This window comes from Populus alba, chromosome 14 (assembly GCF_005239225.2).
Source record: "Populus alba chromosome 14, ASM523922v2, whole genome shotgun sequence".
Lineage (NCBI taxonomy): Eukaryota > Viridiplantae > Streptophyta > Magnoliopsida > Malpighiales > Salicaceae > Populus > Populus alba.
This window is the reverse complement of record NC_133297.1, coordinates 13,063,416-13,089,723: the sequence shown is the minus strand read 5'-3', so window position 1 is coordinate 13,089,723 and position 26,308 is coordinate 13,063,416. Positions and strand designations below refer to the sequence as shown.

At 31.7% G+C, this 26,308-nt stretch overlaps 2 protein-coding genes and 1 pseudogene across 5 annotated transcripts; all 3 read left to right on the top strand.

The window, feature by feature from the left end:
• The first annotated feature begins 1,467 nt into the window (after positions 1-1,467).
• Positions 1,468-5,070, top strand: LOC118062922 (putative pentatricopeptide repeat-containing protein At1g77010, mitochondrial). Of its 3 annotated transcripts, none has more exons than XM_035076975.2 (2): positions 1,468-3,796; positions 3,984-5,070. In XM_035076975.2, exon 1 carries the CDS (start codon positions 1,672-1,674, stop codon positions 3,715-3,717), a length of 2,046 nt encoding a protein of 681 aa, XP_034932866.1. In that variant the 5' UTR covers positions 1,468-1,671; the 3' UTR covers positions 3,718-3,796; positions 3,984-5,070. The 3 variants fall into 3 exon arrangements, with proteins under 3 accessions (XP_034932866.1, XP_034932813.1, XP_034932738.1); XM_035076922.2 differs by having other exon boundaries at positions 3,964-5,070; XM_035076847.2 differs by having other exon boundaries at positions 3,890-5,070.
• A 1,731-nt stretch (positions 5,071-6,801) lies between these two features.
• On the top strand, positions 6,802-8,086 carry LOC118051034 (pentatricopeptide repeat-containing protein At1g43980, mitochondrial-like; annotated as a pseudogene).
• Positions 8,087-10,408: 2,322 nt separating this feature from the next.
• Positions 10,409-15,400, top strand: LOC118063124 (2-oxoisovalerate dehydrogenase subunit alpha 1, mitochondrial). 2 transcript variants are annotated; one of them, XM_035077094.2, is made up of 9 exons: positions 10,409-10,897; positions 13,322-13,459; positions 13,585-13,767; positions 13,870-14,027; positions 14,146-14,245; positions 14,337-14,448; positions 14,636-14,775; positions 14,901-15,086; positions 15,188-15,400. In XM_035077094.2, the coding sequence occupies exons 1-9, from the start codon at positions 10,535-10,537 to the stop codon at positions 15,353-15,355; spliced, it is 1,548 nt and encodes a 515-aa protein (XP_034932985.1). In that variant the 5' UTR covers positions 10,409-10,534; the 3' UTR covers positions 15,356-15,400. The 2 variants fall into 2 exon arrangements, with proteins under 2 accessions (XP_034932985.1, XP_073260477.1); XM_073404376.1 differs by lacking the exon at positions 10,409-10,897 and adding an exon at positions 12,446-12,871.
• Positions 15,401-26,308: the final 10,908 nt, after the last annotated feature.

The window sequence follows — 26,308 nt, the reverse complement described above, 5'->3', positions numbered from 1 at the left end:
TTTCTCATATAATTTAGCTTTATTGTAATTATAATTTTTAACCAACTCAATATTAAAAAAAATCAACAAAAATAATTTTGAAAAAAATAAAAAAAAAATCACATGGGAAAACATTGCAACAATTCATAGTGTTTTAAAGAAAAAAAAATATAAAGCTAAATTCTTAATCAGTTCAATATTAAAAAAAATCAACAGAGACAATTTTAGAAAAAAAAAAAAAACAAAACAAACACCAAAAAAAGAGAAAATTATTATGTTGGAAACACTGTAGCAATTCACAGTGTTTTGTGATGAAAGTTACAGTGCTTCCCCACATGATTTAGCCTTATTTGTAATGACTTATAATTGTAATTCACAAACAACTCAATATTAAAAAAAAAATAAAAAGGATAATTTGAAAAAAATTTATAACAAAAAAACCATGCGGAGAGACACTGTAGCAATCCATAATGTTTTTATGAGCAAGGCTACAATGCTTTCCCCACATGATTAAGCTTTATTATAAAGTTAAATTCTTACCAACTCAATATTAGAAAAAATAAAATGGACGAAGATAATTTTGGAAAAAAATATTACAAAGAAAATAAAAACACAAAAGAAACTGGAAAAAAAAAAACCAATATGAGGAAAAAAATTGTATTAATCCATAGTGTTTTGTGAGGAAAAACTTGTAATTGCAATTCTTAACCAGCTTAATATTTAAAAAATAAAATTGACAAAAGATAATTTCAGGGAAAAAAACATAACAAAAAATAGAAAAAAAGCATGTGAGGAAAAAAAACTGTAGCAATCAACAGTAATTTTTGAGGAAATTTACATTCCTTTCCTCACATATTATAACTGTAATTTTTAACCAGCTCCATATTAAAAAATAAAATAAAAAAAAGATAATTTCAGAGAAAAAAAAAATCATGCAGAGAAACATTGTAGAAATCAACAATGTTTAAAAAAAAAATTTACAAAACTAAACTCTCAATCAGCTCAATATTAAAAAAAAATCGACAAATATAATTTTAAAAAATTAAGAAATAAAATAAAAAAATATGTGAAAAAACATCGCAGCACTCCACATTATTTAAAAAAAATAAAATTAGAAAGCAAACATTTTAACCAAGTTTGAAAAAAAAGTTAAAAGTAAAAAATAATATTTAAAATTTAAAATCAACAAAAATAATTTTGAAAAAAAATTAATAAAAAAATGAAAAAAAGAAAAAAATAGGAAAGTTGAAAAAAAAGAAGAAGAAAAGAAACGGAAAAAAAAGAGGAAAAGTTAGAAAAAAAAAAAAAAGAGGACTGTTAAAAAATGAAAAAATAAGAAAGTTAAAAAAAAAAAGGAGGAAAGCACTGTGGATTACTGTTGTAATCCACAGTGCTTTCTGTGTGGGGGAACAGTGATTCCCCCACACCATTTAGATATTGTTAATAATTAATAATAATAATGTAATTATCAAGATTCCAATAGCTACCGGTTCAGGGTAGTTATGTTAGGTCTTCATATTTGCCGCCGCAAATAAATCTTACCAAATGCCTAAAAAACCTTATTCTGCATCATCTTCAACTGTAAAATGCAAAATAAAAAACCATACAAAATCCCGTTCTCCTTCATTCTTAACAAAATAATATTACTGTTTTTATATACCAAAACCGAAAAATCATTCTCTATCAATAACCATGGATCAAGATCTCCAAAATCTGGCTCGCTTTCTCCAATCCCTTAACACCCCTCATTCAATACACCAAGGAAGGCAGCTCCATATTCTCTTCTTCAAAAAGGGTCTCATACAATCTACTCTATCACTAGCAAACCGCCTTCTGCAAATGTACACTAGATGTGGCAGCATGACCGATGCACACAAACTGTTCGACGAAATGTCTCACAGAAACTGTTTTTCGTGGAATACCATGATAGAGGGCTACTTGAAGTCCGGGAATAAAGAAAGATCAATTCAGTTGTTTGATATAATGTCAAATAAGAATGATTATTCATGGAACGTGGTCTTTTCAGGGTTTGCAAAAGCTGGTGAAATGGAAATTGCTCGGAGGTTATTCAACGAGATGCCTAACAGAAATGGGGTTGTATGGAATTCGATGTTCCACAGTTATGCTCGAAATGGGTCACCAAGAGAAGCTGTCAGGCTATTCAAGGAATTGAATTTGGACCCTTTGGATAAATCATGTTGTGATACGTTTGTGTTGGCTACAGTTCTTGGGGCCTGCACTGATTTGGGTGAAATTCAATGTGGCAAGCAAATACATGCCCGGATTTTGATTGATAACATGGAACTTGATTCGGTGTTAACTAGCTCGTTAATTAATTTGTATGGAAAGTGTGGTGATTTGGATAGTGCACATTGTGTTTTGAATAGGATGGAGGAGCCAGATGACTTTTCCTTATCAGCATTGATCACAGGTTATGCGAATCATGGTAGAATGAATGATGCTCGAAGAGCATTTTATAGGAAAAGTAATTCGTGTGTTGTGGTATGGAATTCATTGATCTCAGGATATGTTACCAATAATGAGGAAATTGAAGCATTTTTACTCTTCAATGACATGCAGAAAAAGGGACTCAAAGTAGACTTCTCTACACTTGCAACCATTTTGAGTGCCTGCAGCAGCTTATGCAATTCTCAACCTGGCAAACAAATGCATGCTTATGCTTGTAAAGTTGGATTGATTTGTGACAATGTTGTTGCTTGTGCTTTCATTGATGCATACTCCAAGTGTGGAAGCCTGAATGATGCTTGTAAATTATTTAGTGAGCTCAAAACCTATGACACGATTTTGCTCAACTCCATGATCACAGCGTATAGCAATTCTGGTAAAATCGAAGATGCTAAACAGATCTTCAATACAATGCCTAGTAAAAGCTTGATATCCTGGAATTCAATGATAGTGGGTCTTAGTCAAAATGGTTGTCCAGTTGAGGCATTGGATCTTTTTTGCACGATGAATAAACTGGATTTGAGGATGAACAGGTTTAACCTTGCTAGTGTGATCAGTGCTTGTGCTAGTATCTCTTCACTTGAACTTGGTGAACAGATTTTTGCTAGAGCAACTGTTGTTGGCCTTGATTCTGATGAGGTCATCTCTACTTCCCTAGTTGATTTTTATTGCAAGTGTGGATTTATTGAAATAGGAAGAAAACTATTTGACACAATGATGAAATCTGATGAGATTTCATGGAATTCAATGCTGATGGGGTATGCTACAAATGGTCATGGATTGGAAGCGCTAACATTGTTTAATGAAATGAGGCATGCTGGTGTCAGGCCAACTGAAATTACATTTACAGGGGTTCTATCTGCCTGTGATCATTGTGGATTGGTTGAAGAGGGATGGAGATGGTTTAATAAAATGCAATATGACTATCATATTGATCCAGGGATTGAGCACTATTCTTGCATGGTTGATCTTTTTGCTCGTGCTGGTTGCTTGGAAGAAGCAATGAATTTAATAAAACGTATGCCTTTTGAGGCAGATGCTAGCATGTGGTCATCAGTTCTAAGAGGTTGTATGGCTCATGGAGAAAAGGATCTTGGAGAAAAGGTGGCACAGCAGATCATTGAGCTCGATCCTGAGAACTCTGGGGCTTATGTGCAGCTATCTAGCATATTTGCCACTTCTGGAGACTGGGAAAGCTCAGCACTGGTTAGAAAGGTAATGCAGGAGAGGCAAGTACAAAAATACCCTGGTTACAGTTGGGCTAATTGTTGAATACATTATTCAGATGGTGGTACTGGTACATAATCATAGGACTTTCATCTTCATGAGGTGAAACAACCTATCTGTTCAGGTTTGTGGATATTTTCTTTGAATTCAACCACACTGATTTGGTGGTTTCTTTCTTTACTCATTTTGACAACTCACTGAATATTATAAATTTTAGGGAAATTATGTCGTTTTGGAGATGCCATGGTTTCACAATTACTACACATCAAGATTCTTCATTTGTATTGACAGGAGAATTGTTCATAAATCAGGTTTATCTATTGATGCTACAGTATCTAAGGTTATTCAGAGTGGTGAATGGATTTCGCCTAGTGCAAGGACTGCTGAAATTGTTGAAGTGCAGAGTGCTACTTGTGTTTGTTCTCCCTAAAGCTGAACAGGAAGGTAAAGTTACTTGGAAGCCCTCTGCTAAAGGCATTTTCTCATCAAGAAGTGCTTGGTATCGTGTCATGCTTAAAGAAGCAAGAGTTGATTGGCACAAGCTCATATAAGGGTCTCGGCCTGTACCAAGATTTAGTTTCATAACTTAGCTTGCAGTTCCTAAAAAACAACCTACCTAGTGTAAGCAAATTAGGATGGGGAGAGCTGTGAACACAGATTGTGTCCTGTGTTTTGGTATCGCTTTTGAAGACTGAGATCAATCGTTTTTGCTTGCGCCTTCTCTTAGACAATTTGGAAGTCTATTCTGCAGTTATGCTGCATCAATCAGAATGCTCAAGACTGGAGTAGTGAGTTTCAATGGGCTAGAGCAAATGTGCAGAAAAAGAGCTTTTTAGCAATTTTGTTAAGACTAGCTTGGTGCTCCACAATTTATGGAGTTCGGAAGGGAAGGACCGGTAAGTTTCATAATGCTCCTCATAACTCTTGAGGATGACATCATGTGGATTGTACATATTGTCAAAAGCAGTTGAAGGCTGTAATAATTGGCAACTCTCGTAGGAGACTCTTAGTTTTAGACATGTTTGGTCTACAAGGAGATTTTTCCTTTTAGTTTTGTAATCTGCATTGGGCTCTGCCGTCAATGGAGCTTTCATTAAAAAAAAAAAACGAACAAAAAAAGAGAAAAGATTCTGCATCTTTGAGGGAGGGTGACTTTCATGAAGCCACGCAATGGATTCCTCACCGACAAGCGCTATTCTGAAAGGGAGCTTTCGGAAGCTGATTCCAAGGACACCAACAAAGATTAAAGCCTGAAGAAAGCCACCATGCGCTACCCCAATGTTACAGGCTTCTCTCTTGCTAGTGCGTTGATTGCACAAACAATACATTTTTTATTTGGTACCTCATGATACCTTTTTATTTGATAACTCTTCAATTATTTAATTTGATTTCTTATTATTTGATAGCTCTTTCTATATTTCATCCCACCGGTGCCAATCGAGAAGAAAAGAAAGGAAATGAAAGAGATATATAACCAAATCAAAGAACATGTCATTACCCAAAATATGAGTTTGATATGTTAATTTGGATTAATATAACTTTATTTTTTTGTTTTAGTTTCTAAAGTTTTTTTATATTTATCTTTTAAAAATTTATTTTTAAAATTTAAAAGGAAAAGAAAAAAAATTGTATACAATAAAATGAAAAAAAAAAAAGAAAATTCTCGTTGACTCTTTTAGATTTTTTTTAAAATAGAAAAAAAAGGAGTTGAACCTCCGAAAGTTGACAAATTGAGATATACCGCACCAGCTTGCAGAGAAAATTAAAAATTCCCAAATACTTAGCACTACAATTCCGAGATTGACATGGCGAGTATGTATTGGTTAATTTGCCGAACCGAAGCCCATACACCGTGTGAGTTGTCCCACCACCAATTTTTGTGTGCTGGCAGCTTTATTATGGATCTTTAACAAAATATTTTTGTGTGAGTTGTCCCACAACCAATTTTTCAAATGAGAATAGTTTAAGTAAACAACACACTAGTTTTTGAAATTTTCTTTTAGAGGAAACCTTCTCATGTCCTTTTATAAAAACACGTCCTAAGAGCATCTCAAATGCAAAAAGTCAAATTAAAAAGCCAAATTGATGAAATGGCTTTTTAAATAATAGAAATATAGCTTTTTTGATTATGTGCATTCCAATGGTAAAAAAGCCATTTAAAAAAGCCATTTATATTTTAATATATTTCATGTTAAATTCATTTTTATATAATTATGTAACTAATTTAGATATTTTATATATAATATATGATGTTATGATGTTATTAATATATATTAATATTAGTAATTTATAAAATAAAAAAATAATAAAACTTAAAATTTATTTATATGAATATTTTTAATTTTCAGTTTTATATATTACTGTTAAAATTTTAATTTTTTAAAAGTAAATTCAAATTTATGCTTTGAAAAAATAACCGCCACCATTTAATTTTTAAATTTGAGAGAAGGGTGAGGCACAATACAAAAATTTAAAAACTACAAGTTTTTTTTTATGTATTTATAGAAAAAAATTTCTATATTTAAAAAAAAAAAAAAAAAAGTAGAGCTGCTGGCCAACAGCTATAAAAATAGCCGTTGGCCATTTTGGCCATTTCTACAGTTAAATGTAGAAATGGCTGTTGAGAGCATAAATAGCCATTTTGGCTTTCCATTTAGCATGCCCGTTGGAATATAAACAGTGAAGAAGGAGCAGGCAAATGAGGTTTGGCTTTCCATTTGCCTGCTCCGTTGGAGCTGTCCTAATAGGTAATATTTTTTAGCTATAATTGTATTACAGCACACAAAAAATAAAATAAACAAGATACTAATTAGCGTAAAATGAAGAGAAGGATAAAAAACTTGTTACAAGTCAAAACTTTCTAAGATAAAAAATATTATAAACATAAAAAAAAATCTCTTAAAATATTTAATTTTATTACTCTATCTCTCTACCAAAACGCTATTATAATTTTTTATATAAAAAAACTAGAAAATTCTAATAATAGTAAATAGAAAAAAAAAGTTAGGGAAAAATATCCTTTCAAATACAAAAAGAAAACTAGAAAAGCATCGTAATAAAGAATAAATAAAATAAAATAGGAAAAAAAAATTAACTAAGAAGAAAAATATGTTTTAAAAAAGCTCATGCATGAGTGTGTTCTTGACAATGGAAGAGCTGAATGTTACCTCTTGGAATTCGTTGATTTCAGTATGCTGTAAATCGGGATATCCAGAGCTGGCATTGGGTAAGTTTTGTTTGATGGGATCCTCGGGGGTATTCACCTAATGTTTTTTCAGTTTCTGCAGTGATTATTTCCTGTTCAAATTTGCGAAATTTGGAGAAGGGTGAGGGGATTTTTGCTCTGTGTCGAAGTGTGATTTCTTTTTAATAGCATTATATCAAATGCCACTATTGACCTGTTTTCCAAATGCAACAGATTGGAGGATTCAGTTCGACTTTTTGAAGAGCAGGGTCGATGGGATTCTGCACCATGCAATTCCATGATTTCAAGCTATGTGTACTGCGGCTTGAGGGAGGATGGTCTCCGACCTTTTGTGCTCACCTTGAGGGAGGATATTAGGCCTACCGAGTTCACGTTAAGCAGTGTTCTTCACTCTATTTCCTTTCTTCAGTTGGAGCAGGGAGCACAGGTCCATTCCTTGGCAGTCAAATCAGGTTTGGAGGTGGATGCTATTGTTACCAGCTAGTTGGTGGAGAAGTACAGTAAATTTGGTTTCATTAACTGTGCTACGAGAATCTTTAATGAGATGATTTTAAGAGATTTGTTAGTTTCAGACTTGGGTTTGACTCACAATGGTAGAGTGTATGAGGTCCGGCAAACCTTCAAGGAACTACTCCGGAGAGGTCTGCCACCAGATCAAATAGCACCAGCTGAGAATCTTTAATTTAGCCTGCAGCTTTGGGGTTTCTATCAATGAAGGGATGGCCATATTCTTGTTCAAGGAAGGAAGGTATGGGGTTACACCAAGCAATGAGCATTATGCTTGCCTTATGGACTCGTTGTGTCGAGATGGTAGGGTTGATCAAGCATTGAATGTTGCAGAATCAATGCCTTGTGAGCCTGGTTCTTTAATCTGGGAATCAACACTTCATTCTTGTTTGATTCATGGAGACCTGAAACTCTCTGAAAGAGTAGCAGAGAGGTTGATGGAATCAGAACCACAGTCATCCCTACCGTATTTGGTATTGGCTCGGATAAACGAAGGGGTCGATGGGAGGCTGTGGTTCGAGTTAAGAAAGCCGTGAAAAGGGAAAGGATGTATAAGGTGATTGGATGCAGATGGATTGGAGCAAAAACCATTCATTTACTTTCATGGAAAACCAGTTACAGCATCACCTCTCGGAAACACCAGGATCCAAATTTACGCTCAGGTGCAATATTTATGATTTAAGAGTATATTCTTTCTTTTAAAAATTAAAGTTTTAGCATAAAGTAAGTAATTTTATAGTGATTATGAAGTAAATATCTTATTTGTTATTTTATATATCCACTTAAAAAAATAAAAAGATATAATTAGAAAAGAAAAATTCTAGATGAAATATTTTTTTCAATTTACTTTTATATATTTATTTTTTTGAAATAACTAACAGTAAGATTTTCTTTTGTTAAAGTCTTTCTCATATCTCGTGTACTTAAAGCTAGAGTTTAGGCTTTGTACTACAGCACGTTGGGCTGTATCGAATTACCCTTCCTAGTGGACTCAAGTTGGGCATGTGCCTGTAAACTGGGCTAAGGCCTTTTAATGAATCAAAACTCGAATGCTAAAAAAGAGAGTATCCCTTCAAATAGCTTTTGAGTTTTTCAGGTATCTCAAAATCTTTTAGTTTGTTTTTATATTTTAAAAATATTTTTAAAAAAAATTTAATTTTTTTATTTTAAATTAATATTTTTTTTGATATTTTTAGATCATTTTGGTGTGCTAATTTTAAAATAATTTTTAAAAATAAAAAATATTATTTTAATACATTTCTAAGTAAAAAATACTTTAGCTAAAAAGTGAGTGAACTTCTTGAATTATTAAAAAGACTATCATTCCTTTTTAAAGAAAATGATCTATTTTGTCCTTATGACTTTTTCATTACTTCTTATATCTTTTCATTATGCTTATTTAATTTTTAAATAAAAATTCATGTGTTCTTTTGTTTATATTTTTCATTTAAATTAACAGAATAATCTCGTGACTTGCACATGTTATATTTTGATGTAAAAAATATCCTTAACTCTAAATATAGTAAGTAGCTCATGTGTTTTATATTTTAAATAAATGTCTCCAATAAATCTTTAGATGTACAGTTGTATCTTTTTTTTAGTTGGATCCCAAATAGGTCCTTTTGTCATAATTTACCATTCAAATTAATATATTTATGCATGTTAATTATACTTATATTATTATTATTATTATTATAATTTTAAATTCAAACAATTCTTCTCTTAATAACTGAAAATAAAATATGAGACAAATACGTAATTTGCTCTTTTTGTATGTTTAATAAATATATCACAAATAAATATATTTAGAATACATCTTAAATCCTAATAAAATTTATGAGAACAGCCCTTTTGGGTCAAACACAACTGATGTGATAAAAAGGAGCACAAACAGGTGAAGAGAACGCTGCGTGGCTCACGCTCAGCCACGTGGTGCCCACCACATGCCGACGAATTCACCTTGACCTGGCGTCAGTTTGGAATGCGAGTATCTGACTACCATTCGGTGTCAATTATTATTATCAGATTCCTCAAGCTTCAAACTGAAAATATAAGAATTTCTTTCGTAGCATTGCTTCTTTTTATTATTATTATTATAAATATATTTTTAAGAGAAATCAAGTTAAAACTCTTTTTTTTTTTTTTATAAAAGATTGTTTATTTATCCAAAAAAGGAAATATAAGTTTATTTATGTTTTGTTCTGAAGCTCGAGAAAAATGTGAAAATATAAAATGGTTTTGGAATAACCAATGACCTATTATTATACTCAATAATGAAATTCTCATTCACTGTGCACACGTGAAAAAGACTCCATCACATCAATGCTGAACTTATGCCTCGACAACCTCAAAAAAAAAAAAAAAAAAAAAAAATATATATATATATATATATATATATATATATATATATATATAGAGAGAGAGAGAGAGAGAGAGAGAGTTGGAAATATATTGCTATTTCTCCTATATAATTAATTAAAGATTTTCTAAGTAATATTAGGTTTTAATTATGAGTTTGCAGCTGTTATTTAAAAATAAATACAGCCATCCAAACGTTACTTACACTTAAAATCCATACACAATTGAACTGCTGTCTCTATTATGGTTGTAAGAAGATATTTGATAGTGCGTGTATATACGATATTAATGTCATAATACACTAAAAAAATTCACGAAAATTTCCTTATATAATCAATAAATTTTGATATATCTATGAATAAAGTGATGTTGTGATAATTTTTGTGGATGTAGTTAAGAAAATAAATTTTTTAAAAATATTTTTAATTGTATTTTAAAAAAATAGATTGAAAAAACATGAATACGGTAAGAAAGAGTGAAGGAGGAGTCCAAACTCAGTCCGGACCACCTAATCCGGGACAAAAAGGAAGAGAGAGATGGTAGGCTACCACGACTCCACGTGGGATTGTACGAGGTGATCTGTCACATGCAGCGGATCATAAACGCTCATATCTTCTCATCGTAAGGGTCTGACGATTATTAAAGACAGAGGCACACAGACACTTGCTTCTCCATCCCCAGCATTGATGATATGTGTATCTCTCCAAATCGTTATTCATTGCTTTCCCTTCTTCAGTCCCTGTACTTCTTTACCAGCATTTTAATTAACCAGTGGAAGAAACCGAAATAAATATGAAGAAATTGAAGATACAGATTTCATCGGCCTGTCCGTTACGTTACAATATGGCTGTTTGGCTCGCAAAATCAAGAACCATCACCCATCACTTAAAGAGAAAGGTGGGGTTCATGGGGATTTTTCACCAAGATCTTTGGACTTCTTCTTCTTCTTCTTCTTGCATGCAACCAGGCCCTTTATTGTCAATATTTATCCCAGGGTTTCACGAGCATCAGAACTCAAGTACTCCACGTTTGTTTCCTTTTAACTCATCAATTTCCACCCGTTTCTCCCTTCATCGATTCAAATCCACCAAAGCTGCAAGCCAACTTGAACATCTGTACTCTAGTACTGACGATGATGATCATGATAATAGTCAGGTAAATATTCTAATTTTCAACTCTGCCTTTCTAGTGGATATTTTGTTTTGCTTTGTTTTCTTCTCTTTTGATCATGAATTGGTTCTTTTTACCCACTTATGGAGTGTTGAGTACATAATGCACTTCCGATTCACAAAAAGATGATGGCTCAATTGCTTGTGACTATGACAAAAAAAATTGTCAGAGGGCATCTCTTACCAAAATATTATGTTTTTTCCTTGTCATGACCCGAAATGTTAACCTTAATTAGATTCTAGCAGTTTACAAACATTGACTTGTTCTTTGCACACCTATTTTAAAAACCAAAATAACTTACGATTTCGGAAGATATCATTTTTGTTTCTTTTCTCTTGCAGAGAGAATTCAACGACCCTCTCTCATGTAAAACATCTCCATATGCTTCTATCAATGGAATTCAATGATCTTCGAGGAATTACTCATCATGTTTTTCAAATTTTTACACACCACGTGCTTCTTTATTTTAAGCTGATCTCTGGCAAGTGTATACTGCCAAGGTGTTACCCTTTTTTATATGAGATCGATGTCCTTTTTCATAAGTAATCATGAGCAAAAACATTTTACGGTAGTTTTGAAAAGAAAAGAAAGGTTTCTGTTATTATTTTTTATAAGATGAACAACAATCAAGCACAATGTGTTTTGTCACATTTTCGAGATCAGCTGCTTAGCAGGTGGCTGCTTCCTTCTACCTTTCTGTTTTCCTGGAAGGAAAAGAAGAAAGAAGAAAGAAAAGTACCTAATCTCCGATAATCAAAGAACGAAGACAAAAACGATCTACCCTCTCCTGATTAAAAAACAAATCTATTCATCATCCTTCTTTAGGATAAGAGAAATGATAAAATAACATTTTCCTAATAAAGCAGAATAAGGATATGGACACGGAGTTCGTATTTTTGATAAATGGGAATTTTCTCATTCATGGAAAAAAAAAAAACCCATTAATAAGTAAATTAAATGATGGGGACGGACCCGTATTTCGAACTCGTTTTTTTATTTCTATATTGTTCCCGGCCGACAAAACAGAAGGTATTACCTTTCCTAATTATTTTTACTCCAAAATAATATCTGTCTCGAGGAGGAAGGTATTACCTATCCTCCTTTTTTAGAGGAGAAGGCAGCGGTACCATTCCTTTCCTTTTTGGACAATCGTCCGTTCCGGTTTTTACCTAATCCTTATCCTTCAAGCTTGTCCACTTATCATCATCAAGATATAACCTTGAGCTCTTCTACTATTTGAGTTCCAATAATCCCTATATTTCGGCTATCAAATTCACTGTCAGAATAGTATTGTGCCGTATTTTCCAGAATACCCAGTGCTCATATACATATAAGGTGATGATGTTGCATTTTCTCGATGTAATGAGCACTGGCCAAGACATGATTTTTTGTCGTCGCAGTCGTCTTCATTTCAACTGAAGAGAATCACATGTTAAGGTCTTCTAATAAGAGATTATTCCTACGTACATAGAACTAGTGCTATATTAAATTATAGAAACCTAGTTCTCTGCCTCACCTACAAGGTAGCAACCACCCATCTGTCTTGTTGTAGTATTTAAGATAGCAGATCGGCCTTCCAGTTGGCATAACGTCTGCAATTCTATTTTCACCAAACAAGGTGAGACAAGGAAGACCGGAAGAGTCCTTATGTTGCCAAAAGAAGAAGATACACCGCTTCTTTTTTACATGTATTAGAAAACTAGCACTTTCTATAACTCGGACTGAGATAGATTCTAAGCTGTCATGGGTCCCCAGAAGTGCTTCTCTTTCAAAAAACTCTTGGTGCCTTGTAGAGAAACTACGGCATAGTTCAGTTCGAATCTCGTATCGTTTTCGACCAGTCCATCACTTGATCCGAGCCTAGATGGCACCCGTGTGTTGATTTCCGCTTCCTTTGACGTTAACTGATCGGGACTTGACCTCTTAAGAGATTATTCCCTGGCTGAGCTCATTTCTAAGGTAACATCCACATATCGTTGTCAATAAATAAAGCCATCCTTTTGTAATTGGTAATCCTATTTGCTTGGACAAGTAGAAGAGAAACCAAAAGAGAATAAAAAATAGGGGTGCTGATTGTTGAAATTGGAGATCGAGTTCGAGCTAAAAATGGGAATTGAGTTCCAGCAAAATTAGGCCTGGGGCTTGTGGGAAGGGTCCCTAATAGAAGTTCATTTTCATCGTGTTGACCCTTTTAAGTCGTAATAATAGCTTTGACCCTTTCAAGTCGCAATAGCGTTGATCCATTAATCAAAATTGTACTGAAGAATTACTGCTAGTGAACTCCTTACACTATAACTAAAACAAACTTGCAAAACTCTTCTTTGAGTCCATGTAGAACAACTATGGATTTTGAAAACTGAACTTGTGTTTCAATTATTACAAAATTGAAAATATATCTTGCTGTTTTAGGACCTGGATTTTCCTGGAGGGAAGGTCGCTTGCATATCTGAAATGAGATTCTTACCAGAGTCCGCTGGGAAGAGAATACCCTGTTACCGTGTTCTTGATGACAATGGAGAAATAATCGTGGGCAGCGATTATGAACAGGTATCTCTTTCCATCTAATGAAAGCAATCCACAGCCGTTGAATCTGGCCAAAAACTACATCATCTTGGTCGTAACAGCATAACGAGTTGTTTAATGTAGTTGCTTGTGTATGAAAATTTTGTCAGTTGTGCGAGGAAATTGCAGTGAAGATGTATACGAACATGGTGTCCCTTCAAATGATGGATACCATGTTCTACGAGGCTCAGCGCCAAGGAAGAATTTCCTTCTACATGACCTCAACTGGTGAAGAAGCAATAAACATTGCATCAGCAGCTGCACTAAGTGCAGACGATATCGTCTTGCCTCAGGTATAGCATTTGCACATTGGATGCTTAAATTTGCAGTACCGGGCCAAATTGTCATGTCACTCGTATTAAAGCAAGAGTTTGATCCATCTGATGTAATTTCAGTACCGAGAGCCCGGGATTCTATTATGGCGTGGTTTCACAATTGAAGAATTTGCCAGCCAATGCTTTGGAAACGAGGATGATTGTGGGAAAGGGAGGCAGATGCCCATGCATTATGGGTCTAAGAAGCACAATTTTGTCACTATTTCATCACCTATAGCGTAATATATCCATACCAGTAGATATTTCTGAAATCCTCCGTGCATTTCTTATCGTTAATCAATGTTACGTTTGTAATGTCATCAAATGTTCTTGATTACTATTTATGCTGTTTGTCAGAACTCAACTTTCTCAAGCAGTAGGCGTTGCATATTCTCTTAAGATGGACAAAAAGGATGCTTGTGTTGTCACATATACTGGAGATGGTGGTACCAGTGAGGTAACAGTACAAAAAGCTCTCAAGAGTTTTTCCTTTCTTCCTCTCGGATTTGTTTTTGTTTTTGTTATCTAATGTTTAACTAATTTTTCAGGGAGATTTTCATGCTGCTTTAAACTTTGCAGCAGTGACAGAAGCTCCTGTGGTGTTTATCTGTCGCAACAATGGCTGGGCCATTAGTACCAATATATCAGAGCAATTTCGAAGTGCTATTCTGATCTCTTATCTTCTTACGCTTCCATTTTTATTCTCAAGTACAAGGTCACCGTATTTTGCAACTTACTAGTAACTGCTAGAGACTGATCAGTCCTCGTCCTCGTGCGCACCTAACCAATCACATTATTTGGACACTAACAATTCGATGTTTTTTGGTATTTGTAATATGTTCCGCAGGCGATGGCATTGTTGTCAGGGGTCAAGCTTATGGAATCCGAAGCATACGAGTAGATGGAAATGATGCTCTTGCTGTTTACAGTGCAATTCACACAGCTCGCGAAATGGCCATAAGTGAGCAAAGGCCTGTTTTAGTTGAGGTGAGATTGAACTTCCTCGTAGGATTTTCTTGCCAGAATCTGAGGCAGTGATCCCTTCTGAACTTCACAACAGCCAGAATACCTTTAACATCACCCTTGTAAATTAACAAGCAACAAATCTTCAGGCTCTTTCATACAGAGTAGGCCACCACTCCACATCTGATGACTCCACAAAGTATCGGTCAGTTGATGAAATTGAATACTGGAAAATGGTACGGAATCCTGTGAATAGATTCAGAAAATGGGTCGAAAGAAATGGCTGGTGGAGCGAGGAGGAAGAATCAGAGCTCAGAAGCAGCATGAAGAAGCAGGTAAAAGTTTACAGAACTTCCCGTATAAGCGTCTTCTTCATTGTTCAACATGTTTTACTTGGCCAAAGCTGACATCAAGTTTTGTTTATTTCTTCTCGCAGCTTCTGCAAGTGATTCAGGTGGCAGAGAAAAAAGAAAAACCTCCACTCAAGGAGTTGTTCTCTGATGTCTATGATATTACACCTCCAAATCTTCGAGAGCAAGAGAAACAACTCAGAGAAACCATCATTAGACATCCTCAGGACTATCCCTCTGATGTTCCATTGTAGAATATCTGAGATATGCTGAGAAGATAAGAGATAGTTTCGTCATCACTGACACTTCAAGCCCGTAAGAAGCAACATGTAATCAATAAAGGGATCCGAATACCGCATCTGTAAAGATTCCAACTGTTATGCTCGTATAATAATGCAAATAATTTCTCTATTTTAACTCTTGTTTTTTCACAAGAAAGAAATAAGAAGAATCTGAGCACATTACAAGAAATTAACGTTAGTCTGATGGGTTGCTTAACTCGAAGTTGTACACGGAGGTCCTCCAATGACCTCGCAATGAAATTAAAAAAATATTAATAATTAAAATGGTAGTAAAAATTTAGGCAAATCCTGAACGTTTTGTCAAACTTAAATTAATTTCTGAATTTAAAAAAAAAAACAAATTATCGTTCCGAACCTCCCAAGATCTCTCAATTAGTATTTATGTGAAAAACAACTAAAATATCATTAGAACATCTGAAGTATTATTTGACTTTCTAATTTAGCATGCACCTTAAGATGTTTTTAGCATCAATATATAAACTTGAAAGAAAGGTGAATTTGAGTCAGATTTTGATTTTTAAAGCAAACTTCCTTAGACTTTTAAGGGAATTTTAAGTTTTGAAGGAAACTTTTTGTGTTTTTGGAGGGAATTAAGATCTTAACCTATTTTTGGTGGGGTCAGGAAGCATTAATAGGCACATGGTCCCACCATTAAGGATGTGAATGCCAAGGTCTCCTAACAAAAGGGCTAATTGAGAAATCTTTTACTTCCGGATAGCAAATTGAGAAATATTTTAGTTTAAGACTAAATTAAATTAGATTTCGATAGATTTTTTTTTTTTCTGGAGCTTCTGTACGTTTAAGCCAAAAGTTGACTCTTGTACTAAAACAATAAAACTCTAATATTCGGGTCCTGCTATGAATAATTATTCTTTTCATCATAGTTTCACCATTAATTACTTCAGGTTTTAATTTAAAAATCTCATATCATGTTGATTTCACTTTATTAAAATAATGAGGAATTGTGGTGGCCCAGTGATAAAAGTTTGGACCAGAGGTTTGCTCCAACATCCACTTTACATGGTCGTTAACTTCATCTATTAACAAAAAAAAAAAAAAAGAGGAATTGTCATGTCTTCTGTTGTCTCATTGTCTCATCGACAACAACTCATTCTTGAGAAGTTGTAATATGGTATCCTTCTTCTTTGAGGAAAAACTAGCAAGGGTGTCCCTTACTCTTTTTTCTCCCCAACAACGTGAACATCTCTCATGTCTGCTTCTATAAAATCAATTTAAAATACTGTTGTTGAGCCTGTGATTGACAACTGTTGTCACTTTTTTAAGCTGCTGCTGCTGGCACTTCTGCTTTCTAGTGAGGCTGCTCTTGCATAGAAGGATGCTGGTGTTGAAAAAGGGCGTCGTTGCTTCTGTTTTCTTTTTCCAAAAAACAAATTGTTGTGGCGTTTGTTTTACTGATGCTACGAGTTTTTGTTGCTGCAAGGAGGATGATAATGCGTGGGGTTCTACTACAAGCTGCTGCTACTGCCTACTGCTCTTGTTTTTTTTTTCCCTTCCTTGGTCTTTTAATCAACCTAGGATACCAATTATTGAGCAAAAACTTGAACAAAACTCACGCAAGTTTTTACTCTAAGAAAAAAAAAAAAAAAAGCAGTAGCTAATGTTTTTCTTTTGTTCTTGCTCTCATTGATCTGAATATTCAAGGTGGTTTTAAATAGCCTTACAAATCCTAGCTACTAAGTTAAGACTTTTATTTTTATTCAACTAAGAAAAAAACTAATCAACTAACTATCTCTTAACTACACTAAAACTCTAATATATCATTGATCTTTTAGAATTCTAAAAATATTAGAATTCTTGTAAACTCTAAATTTCTATGAAGCTAAATTCTAGCTGATGTTAAAATTCTAAGAAAAGCAGACCTCGATCTAGACGTTCTTCAATAATCATCATAGATTCAGGCTAAATTCAAGGTGAAAGTGGACAATTGATCTGGAAAGAAAGAATATAATTCAACGGCTAATGGAATTCCAATGAAAATTTTGTTCTACTTTCTAAAAGCCGGTGCCTTGTTTAATCATTTGTCAACTCTGTGTTCATCTTTTTTTCTTGCTCCCCACTTCTTGGGTGCTTTATGGTTCTTAGTCCACTAGCGTGTTTCTAGCAATTTCAAAGGTGATATTATGCAAACAAGAAAATGTGAAGAGCATATAAAGCCCGGAGACATAAATCAGCGTTGACTACACGGAAAAAGCAAAGCATGATAATCTGATTGTAATTAATACCCTTATTTGAGAAGATCTTTCTTTCTTGGTGAGTATAGCGTAACAATCACATCCAATATCAATTTGTAATGAACTTCGAGAGAGAGACAGACATCAAATATCAATGCGGGAGAAGACACTTTAAATGGTTCCTGCGATGGATCCTTCCAAAACGAGAAAAACCAAGGATTCCCTCAACAATCCATAACCTATATATCAAAATACAACTCAATTCAATAACTTAAATTATTAGGTCACATATAATTTGTATTATTTTCTAATATACCTTTTTAAGTAAAAGTCTTTTTAACTTAAAATTTACACATGCTTACATTAACTTGTATTTAATTTTTATTAAATAAATGAAAATGGTAAGATTCGAACTCGTGATCACTAGATCATCAAAACTCTGATATCATGTTAAAAAACCAACTCAACCCAATAACTTAAACTATTAAATAAAATTTAAAAATATAATTTATATTATTCTCCAAAACACACGGTATACACCAACATTGTGGCAGGAACTGTTGTATAGTCTACCTTATAGTAGGTTTATCTTGTCTGCTGCCATGCATTGAGCTGGCGCCTAGCTTGGTAGATTGTTAAGGTTCGCATGAGTCAGGAGACATGGCAGATATGCTTTGACTATTGGGATTGCATTGCCTGGCTGGAATCTTGATATTTTAGCAGTTGTTTGACCCTTATCCATATATATACCAAAGTGAGTACTTCTGCCATGATATTCTCTGCATCCTCATAAAGTTTGGTGGGCTACCTTCTAAATGCGCTGGAATGATTATTGTATGGGGATGGAGTAGGTTGCCGGCAACATCAAGATGAGAAACTATCGTATGCTCGAGTTATGCAAATTAATATCATTTTAGCAGACAGATCAATTATGAATAGCTGTAACAAATACTCTCAGCATATAATATGTTTAATTACGCCATGATAAATTGTATCTCTCAAGATAAGATATCTGTATGACGAGCAGATTTTCAGTTCGCTAGTGCTCGAATATTGCATACTATATGAACCATATCAATCTTAATGTTGACATTTATTTGTGATGCAGGGTTGAAACCGAAAGTTTTGAATATTTGAGTATGCATCCAACACTGTTAAATAGTGATATGATACAAGTAGATTATGTTTAATTGTTTATGGTTCCTGAGATAAGTATAGATTTAAGAGTACACTTAGTTACGCTATATCAACATTTTAAAATTAAAATAATAAGAGATTCAATTGTTGGATTGAAATTAAATTTTTTTTGATAATTTTATAATTAGTTGTCCTAAACAAAGATATTTTTTAAAATTAGATCTAAAAGTTGTTATTTGGATTAATTTTGTTGTTTTTTTAAGATTTTTTATTTTTATTTTGGATTCTATGTTTTAAGGCTTTAGGTTATTTTATAGGAGTGGTAGGCTTTACTACCTTATTTAAAGTTCTTGTAAACATGAAAGGACAACTATTATATGCTTTATCGCTTTGCATAATGACGTGCAAATCGCTCCCCAAAGGCTGGACGTGGTCATCTCTTGCTTCAAGCAGGCGCACCACTTGTGGTAGGAGCGTCCATTCACAAATTAATTACTTGAATGCATTAATTAGAAAATTCGAGTAAGCTGTTTTAGCCATGAGGTCCAATTTATATGCATTAATATTTTTTCTCTCCCTATTTTCAAAATCTCATTTGCAAGCATTCTAATTTTTTTCCTCCTCTGAAAAGACTTAATTAATTAAACTACCTTTTATTTTTTAATTATACGAATTTAAAATCTAATCAATTAAATTTATCATTTTAATTTTCATCCTCAACATTAAACATTAACATCATCAATTACATCCTGACAGGTATCTACTGTTGTCAAATATTTTATGATAAAGTAAATCTTTATCGTTTTCAAAAAATAAATATTTGGACTTGAGATTTCTTAGAAATAGGAAGGATATTAACAGCAACTGTACTGTTGTGATGAATGAATTAGTTGCAGTACGTATGCACAATTAAAGTGTAGCTATTTTCTGATTAAAAAAATGGAGTGCTGATTACTGATTAATTTGAAATTATTGTGGCAAAATACCTAAACAACAAAACAAAATGCTGCGCGTGCGTTTAATATAATCTTCTTGGTGTTCTTCGTGGGGTTGATGCTACAGATTTTGTGTCAGCTGAAATAATATTCCATGTGCCCATTTTTCCTTCAGTGGGATCGACTATCGAGGACAAGGACCTCAGAGAAAGCGTTAAAATCTAGGTAAAGTTTAGAATTACGTTGCAGAATGTTTTGAAAAAAATATTAAAAAAATATTTTTTTTATTTTTAATATTAGTAACTAATAAAAAAATATTAATTTTAAAATTTTAAAAAATACAGTAGAGCTGCCACTTCATCGATTTATTTTATAATACCTGTCAAGACGCTAGATAGTAATATGTACATACCGCAGCCCACCAAAAAAAATATACATTCCTTCTTGTAATCATGTTATCTCTGTAATTGAACGTAACTTGTTGCGGGAACATATTCTAAAATTAAAAAAAGAAATATATAAGAAAAAACAAGATGTATATTAAATTTAAATTCTTAGTTATTTTATATTTTTTAAGAGAAATATTTTTATTAACAAAAAGATTTAATTAAAAAACAAGAAAGAATAAAAAAAAGAAGCAATTGAACTCTTATACTATCAAAAAGCTTTGAACAACTTAAAGTACTTTTATATTGATTGATCTAGCATAAAAGATTATCTTTTTACTTATTTTATTTTTGCATATTACTGTAAGATATTCAGCATACATATTAAATTATAGATTATAATATAAATTTCCAACTGGTTTAAGTAAAAACAGTTTATGATAAATTTATCTTAAAAAAATTATGATTCAAAAATATTTTTCTTATATTTTTTCCCACTCAATATCAATGTTTTAATTTTTTTTATAATCTAAAGAAGGATCAAATGTGTATTTCATTCTTAAAAAAAATTAAAATTTTTATTGATTAATATTTAAATATATCTACACATAAATAATTTATACTAAATAACATTATATTGATTGATTGATTGATAGATAGAGGGCTTCTTCACGTACGGCATTCAGTAATTAAAAGTTGAAATTATACTACAAAATCTCATGTTCGAATTCGAACCTGTGAAAGAAGGAGTGGAACTTATAGACAGGTAATGGACAGCTGAATTCATGGGCGAACATTTCGATAATTTGGGTTAATTTTATTTTGTTTGAGAAATTATCTGCATTATTAATTTTTTATTTAAAAATATATTAAATAATATTTTTTATATTTTATTTTTAATATCAAGATAATCTAAAAAAATTAAAATTAAAATTTTAATTATTTTAAAATAAAAAAACAAAAACAAAAATACTTATAATTGTCCCATGTTCGCGTAAAACTATGGTAAACGGTAATTTAAAAAAAAATATTTTTGAAAAAAAAGAAAAGAAATACTAGTGGTCCCATCCCATGTTCCGTAAAGTTGTGGTGGACGGCTAAGATCCAATAAATAGAGAAGGTCCAGAAGGATACGGATTACGGAATCCTAGCAACTTGAGTTACTTGACCCTTCTGTCTTGAACCGTCGCTGTAGCATACGGTCCCCACTCCTCCCTGTAACAAATAGAAGTAGCTAGTCCGCTAGCTGTAATGAGATTTTTTTAAAAAACAAATCTAATTATATTAAATTATATAATGATAAAAATATGTATTTATATAAGAAACAATGAATTAAAATTATAAAAAATATTTTTATTAAAACTATATACTTTTATTATTATATTTTTGTTATAAATATTTTTATTACGCGAAAGAATTGTGAAAATAAAAAAAATTATATATTTTTTTATTCAAAAATAAATTTAAATATATTAAAAATTAAACCGCGCATCAAACAATTTATTATACACATGTCAACAGTTTTAAAAAAATTTATTTATTCTAGGTTGACTATATAAATATTAAAAACAAATATTATCCACCAAACTGCATAAAACAAATACATGCCAACGAAAATATACTGAAAATAATTATTGAATAAATACTGTTATATTGATTTTAAATAATGATCAGATTTTTAAAATGATTTTATATTAATTACAAAACAAAGAGATGCGAGATTTGTTAGGACTTGGTGGAAGAAAAAAAAAAAGGCCAATTATATTCTTAAAATTATTTAGAAAGAAAATTGCATCAGTTACGAGATCTAAAGGATAGATTTAAAGTTATCAATTCTGTTTTGTTTTATCTAAAATAATTAAATTATTTCATATTAATTTTAAAAATAAAATAAAATAAAATATTTTTTATTTCATTTGAAATCTTGATCTGTTCCAAATTTTTTAGTTAAATTTCATTTGGAATGTTCTAGTTTCATTTTAATTGTTCCGTTTTAGTCTTGAAAAACCTTTGAATCAAATTGAACCTGATTTAATTTGATTTATTTATTAAACCACTCAAGTATAAAAAGCTCTTTTTCATTACTATTTTCAATAATTATGATATTAATAATATTATTAAAAATTATTATTACTATTTTCATTAATAATTATATTAATTTTTTAAAATTAAATTTATCACTAATAGATATAGATTATATTCATGTTTATTTTTCTTCAAGTTTATGCTTTGTACGAATTTGAACAAAATAAGAGAAGCTTTAGATCCCATTAGCCTTGATAACATTGACTCAGCTTTATATTTAAAATATTTATATTTAAAACATTTTAATTTCATAATATTTTGATATTTTGTTTAAGTTAAATTACTTTAAGTTAAATATATATTTAATCTTCACTATTTAAAAAATATTTTAAATTTTAAAATTATATTTGTTTATATTATGTTTGTATTGTATAATTTATAATTAATTTATTTTAAATTTAAATTATATTTGTTGGATATATATATATATATATATATATATATATATCCCAATTGAACAGTATAACTTAAAAATAGCATGATAAAACACTTCAAAACTAAAATATTTAATTTCAATTTAAAAAATAAAATACCCACCAAAATAAAATTAACAACCTTGAATAGAATAGCCTCGTGAGATCCCGAGAAGGATACGGGAAACAGACTGTAATGGACGTCACCGAGAATAAACATGCTTGGAATCCTCTTAGGTCAGCTGCAGGGCAAATTACAAGAGGCCGCGGATGCTGAGAGACCGGATTCCGTATACCAGCGGATTCGAAAGCAGCGGAGCGGCCTTCTCCTACTCCCCGCCTTCCTTCTTCCCCACGTTGATTCCAATACCAATTCTCGTTGCCGGGGGGAAATGAATCAGCAAACGCCACGATAAAACAAAGGAATGAAAGGCCGCTTTGCGTCGTCGTTATTCTCTCAAACAAACGTGAGGCCATTAACCCAGATTCTTGCCTATAGTAAGGTTCTGGTGGATTGTGATTTCATCAGGCCACAGCGAGCGAAATATATATGAATTATCGTACTCCGACTTAAGAAATCTGCTTGATTCCATCTTTAAGAAATCTGATTCCCATCATGGATCGTTAACCACTGATTTATTAAATAATGCTTTGGGTTAATAACGAGAGAGATCTCATTTGCTTTTCAGTTCAACCAAACAAGTGTTTGCTGGACTGTTGATTAACTATGCAAAGCACCACAGCAAACACAGATTATTGAGAAGGAGAGCATGTGATCCGGAATCCTTTGAAAAGACGAAAGCTGACTTTGGAAACCTATAAAATCCACTAGCGTTTATATCTAATGGATTGCAAGCTTGGAATTTGAACCCACCTCTCTTTATATCTATTTATTTCTCCATTTCCTTTTGGTTTGATGTAATGGCACTCTTTTATAATGGTTTTAATTATATGTTAATTGAATAAATCTCAATCATGGCACTACCTTCGCGACCAAAGGAATTGACATTTTTTTAATGGTGATTCATTGTTTATATGTTCAATGGTGAAGCACCTTTCTCTTTTTTTTTTTTTTTTTTCAATTCAATCCTTATATTTTTCTCTCTTTTGATTTGATTTTTTTTAGCCTAATTCCATGAAATAAAGCTTTTAATTGAATTGGAATGACAAAATTTTCCCTTTTAAGTTTAATCATTTATCTTTCCTCTGCAAATTTTTTTATATCAAAAAATCATTTTAATTCAATAACTTAAGTTGTTAGGTGAGTTCATGATTTATATTATTATGTAACACACTCCCTCAAGTAAAAGTTTTTTGACTTGAAACTTGTACAGATCCACATTATTTTGTGTTTAATTTTTATCAAATAAATAGAAATGATGATGTTCAAACTTGTAACCGCTTAATCATCAAGGCTTTGATACCATGTCAAAGAACCATCTTAACCTAACAGTTTAAGCTGTTAGGTGAGGTGTCAAGATATGATTTATATTATTCTCTAATATTCTATATGAGTACATTGAAAATAGATTTTAGAAGATTTCAATATATTATTTTTATATTTTTAATACATTTTGATTATGAAAAAAAATAAATTTATTAAACTTTCTCTCAAGATTCTCATAATTGTTGGGTCCAACAAATAAATATTTTTCATAAATAAATTGCCAATAAAACAAATAATTTTAAATAGCACCCTTTCATCTAATTTTTTTAAAATTGTTTGGTGCATATTTTCTAATTAGTATGTAGTTATTTTTTTAAAAAAATTGGATTATCTTTATAGAAATTGTTGTAATTTATCTTTATTTTTTCCTTTCATATTTTATATAAAATAAGTTTTATTTCCATGATATATTTATAAAAATAAAAGTTATTTGTTCTCGGTTAAAGAAAAAAAACCTTCAACATTAAGATTAAAAAACCTTCAACATGCATACGTTTTTTTTAATTAAAAAATATGATATTTAAAATAATCCATAATATTAATATATTCTCTTATTAACTTCTATATATCCACGGTGTGGAACGGGAGATTAAACTAGCATCATTAAATATATGAAGGCCTCAAAGTTAGAAAGATTGGAATCTCCACGCTTTTTTTTTTTATTATTTTTTTTTGAGAATCCAGTCTTCATATTCTTTTTTTCTTACTTGATAAAAGATCTCTACAAATTAAATTTCTATTTTGAAAGGGAAAAAAAAATCAACAGAAGTACCTATATACACCAAATCCGTTTAATTTCTCCTTCTTCGTCGTCGTCATGGTAAGTGTCTATGTTTTGTCTTTAATATTCATTTGGAAAATTGACTCAGTGGACATGAATTAGGGTTCATTGCAGAAAAACCTAATTGTTATTTTAATTATTTAGCCTTTAATTACAACAACCTGAAATAGAATGACTCATGAGAGTTCAATTCAGGATGCTTAATTTAGGCGTACGTGACACGATCCTTATATCATTTCACTATGAATATCAATCTCACATGATTGTAAGCAGGACTTTTGAGTTTTTTTTTTTATATATCTTTAATTAATTTGCTCACTTACAAATAAAAATTCTCTTTTAAAGTTATTTTACTCTCACTCCACACAACTCATAAAGTTTCATTTGTATAGACTTTAACGATTCACTTGATCTACCACACACTTGCACCTCACTAAAATCATCACTTGTATCTATGTTTTATATATCCATCGCTTCTATAATTCATAGCGCACTAATAAGGGCATGCGTTGCATTACCGTCAAAATATTTGCTAAATTTATTTTTTTTTTGTTTTAAAATTATGAACTTTTATATTTTTAAATTGTTTTAATATGTGTTGATATTAAAAAAATTAAAATAAATATTATTTTAATATATTTTTAAATAAAAAAACATTTAAAAAATTACTATTACAACATCATATCCACTATAACTTTTAATATCTTAGCTACTTTGTGGACTAGTAATTTGATGTACAATTTAAAATCATTACACACTTGTTATTATAACAATTCTTCCTCATTCTTCTCATTGCAGCACCTGCATTTTGCATTTCTTTTTTTGTGTTTTTTTAATTAATATAGGTATTTAAAGCAGATTGTGTGCCATCTTTATTAATTTTATGGGTCCTAAAATTAATAATTATGTAAATTTTCAGTAACTTTAAGATTTATGAGACTCGAACTGATAATTTTTAAAAAATAAATTCAAAATCTTAATGGTTGATTAAATTTACATTTTTATTTCCCTTTTTTTTTTAATAAAGAAATCTACGCCACATTCGTGGATTCCATCGACTATGTTAGTTTATATATATATATATATATATATATGAAAAAAATTAAGCAAATGAAAAAACAAAAGAAAGAAAATCCGATCCATGATTCTTGATCACACTCGGCGCATCACCCACGCTAACACAAAATGATAAAAAAAACGAGCTATCGCCTAAGAAATATTCCAACTTGGTTTTGGCAAGGGATCATCATGTGACCTCTAGCCTAGTTATTTAGTTTAAGTTTGTAGTCCAGCAAGGACCATACATCTCTTATTTATTTATTTATTTTATTTTTTTTTAAGGGCATCCCACCCCCACAATTATAAAACGCCCCAAGTTCTTATGCCCGATCGCCCAGTTATTTTGAAGCATATGTTTTTGCTCATAACGGTCCCATCAGCTTTATCTGTACGTAGTTGTATTAAAAATACAGATCAAGGGCTCACTCAACGGTGGATATTGAACCATGTTGCTTTCGGCAATAAAGAAG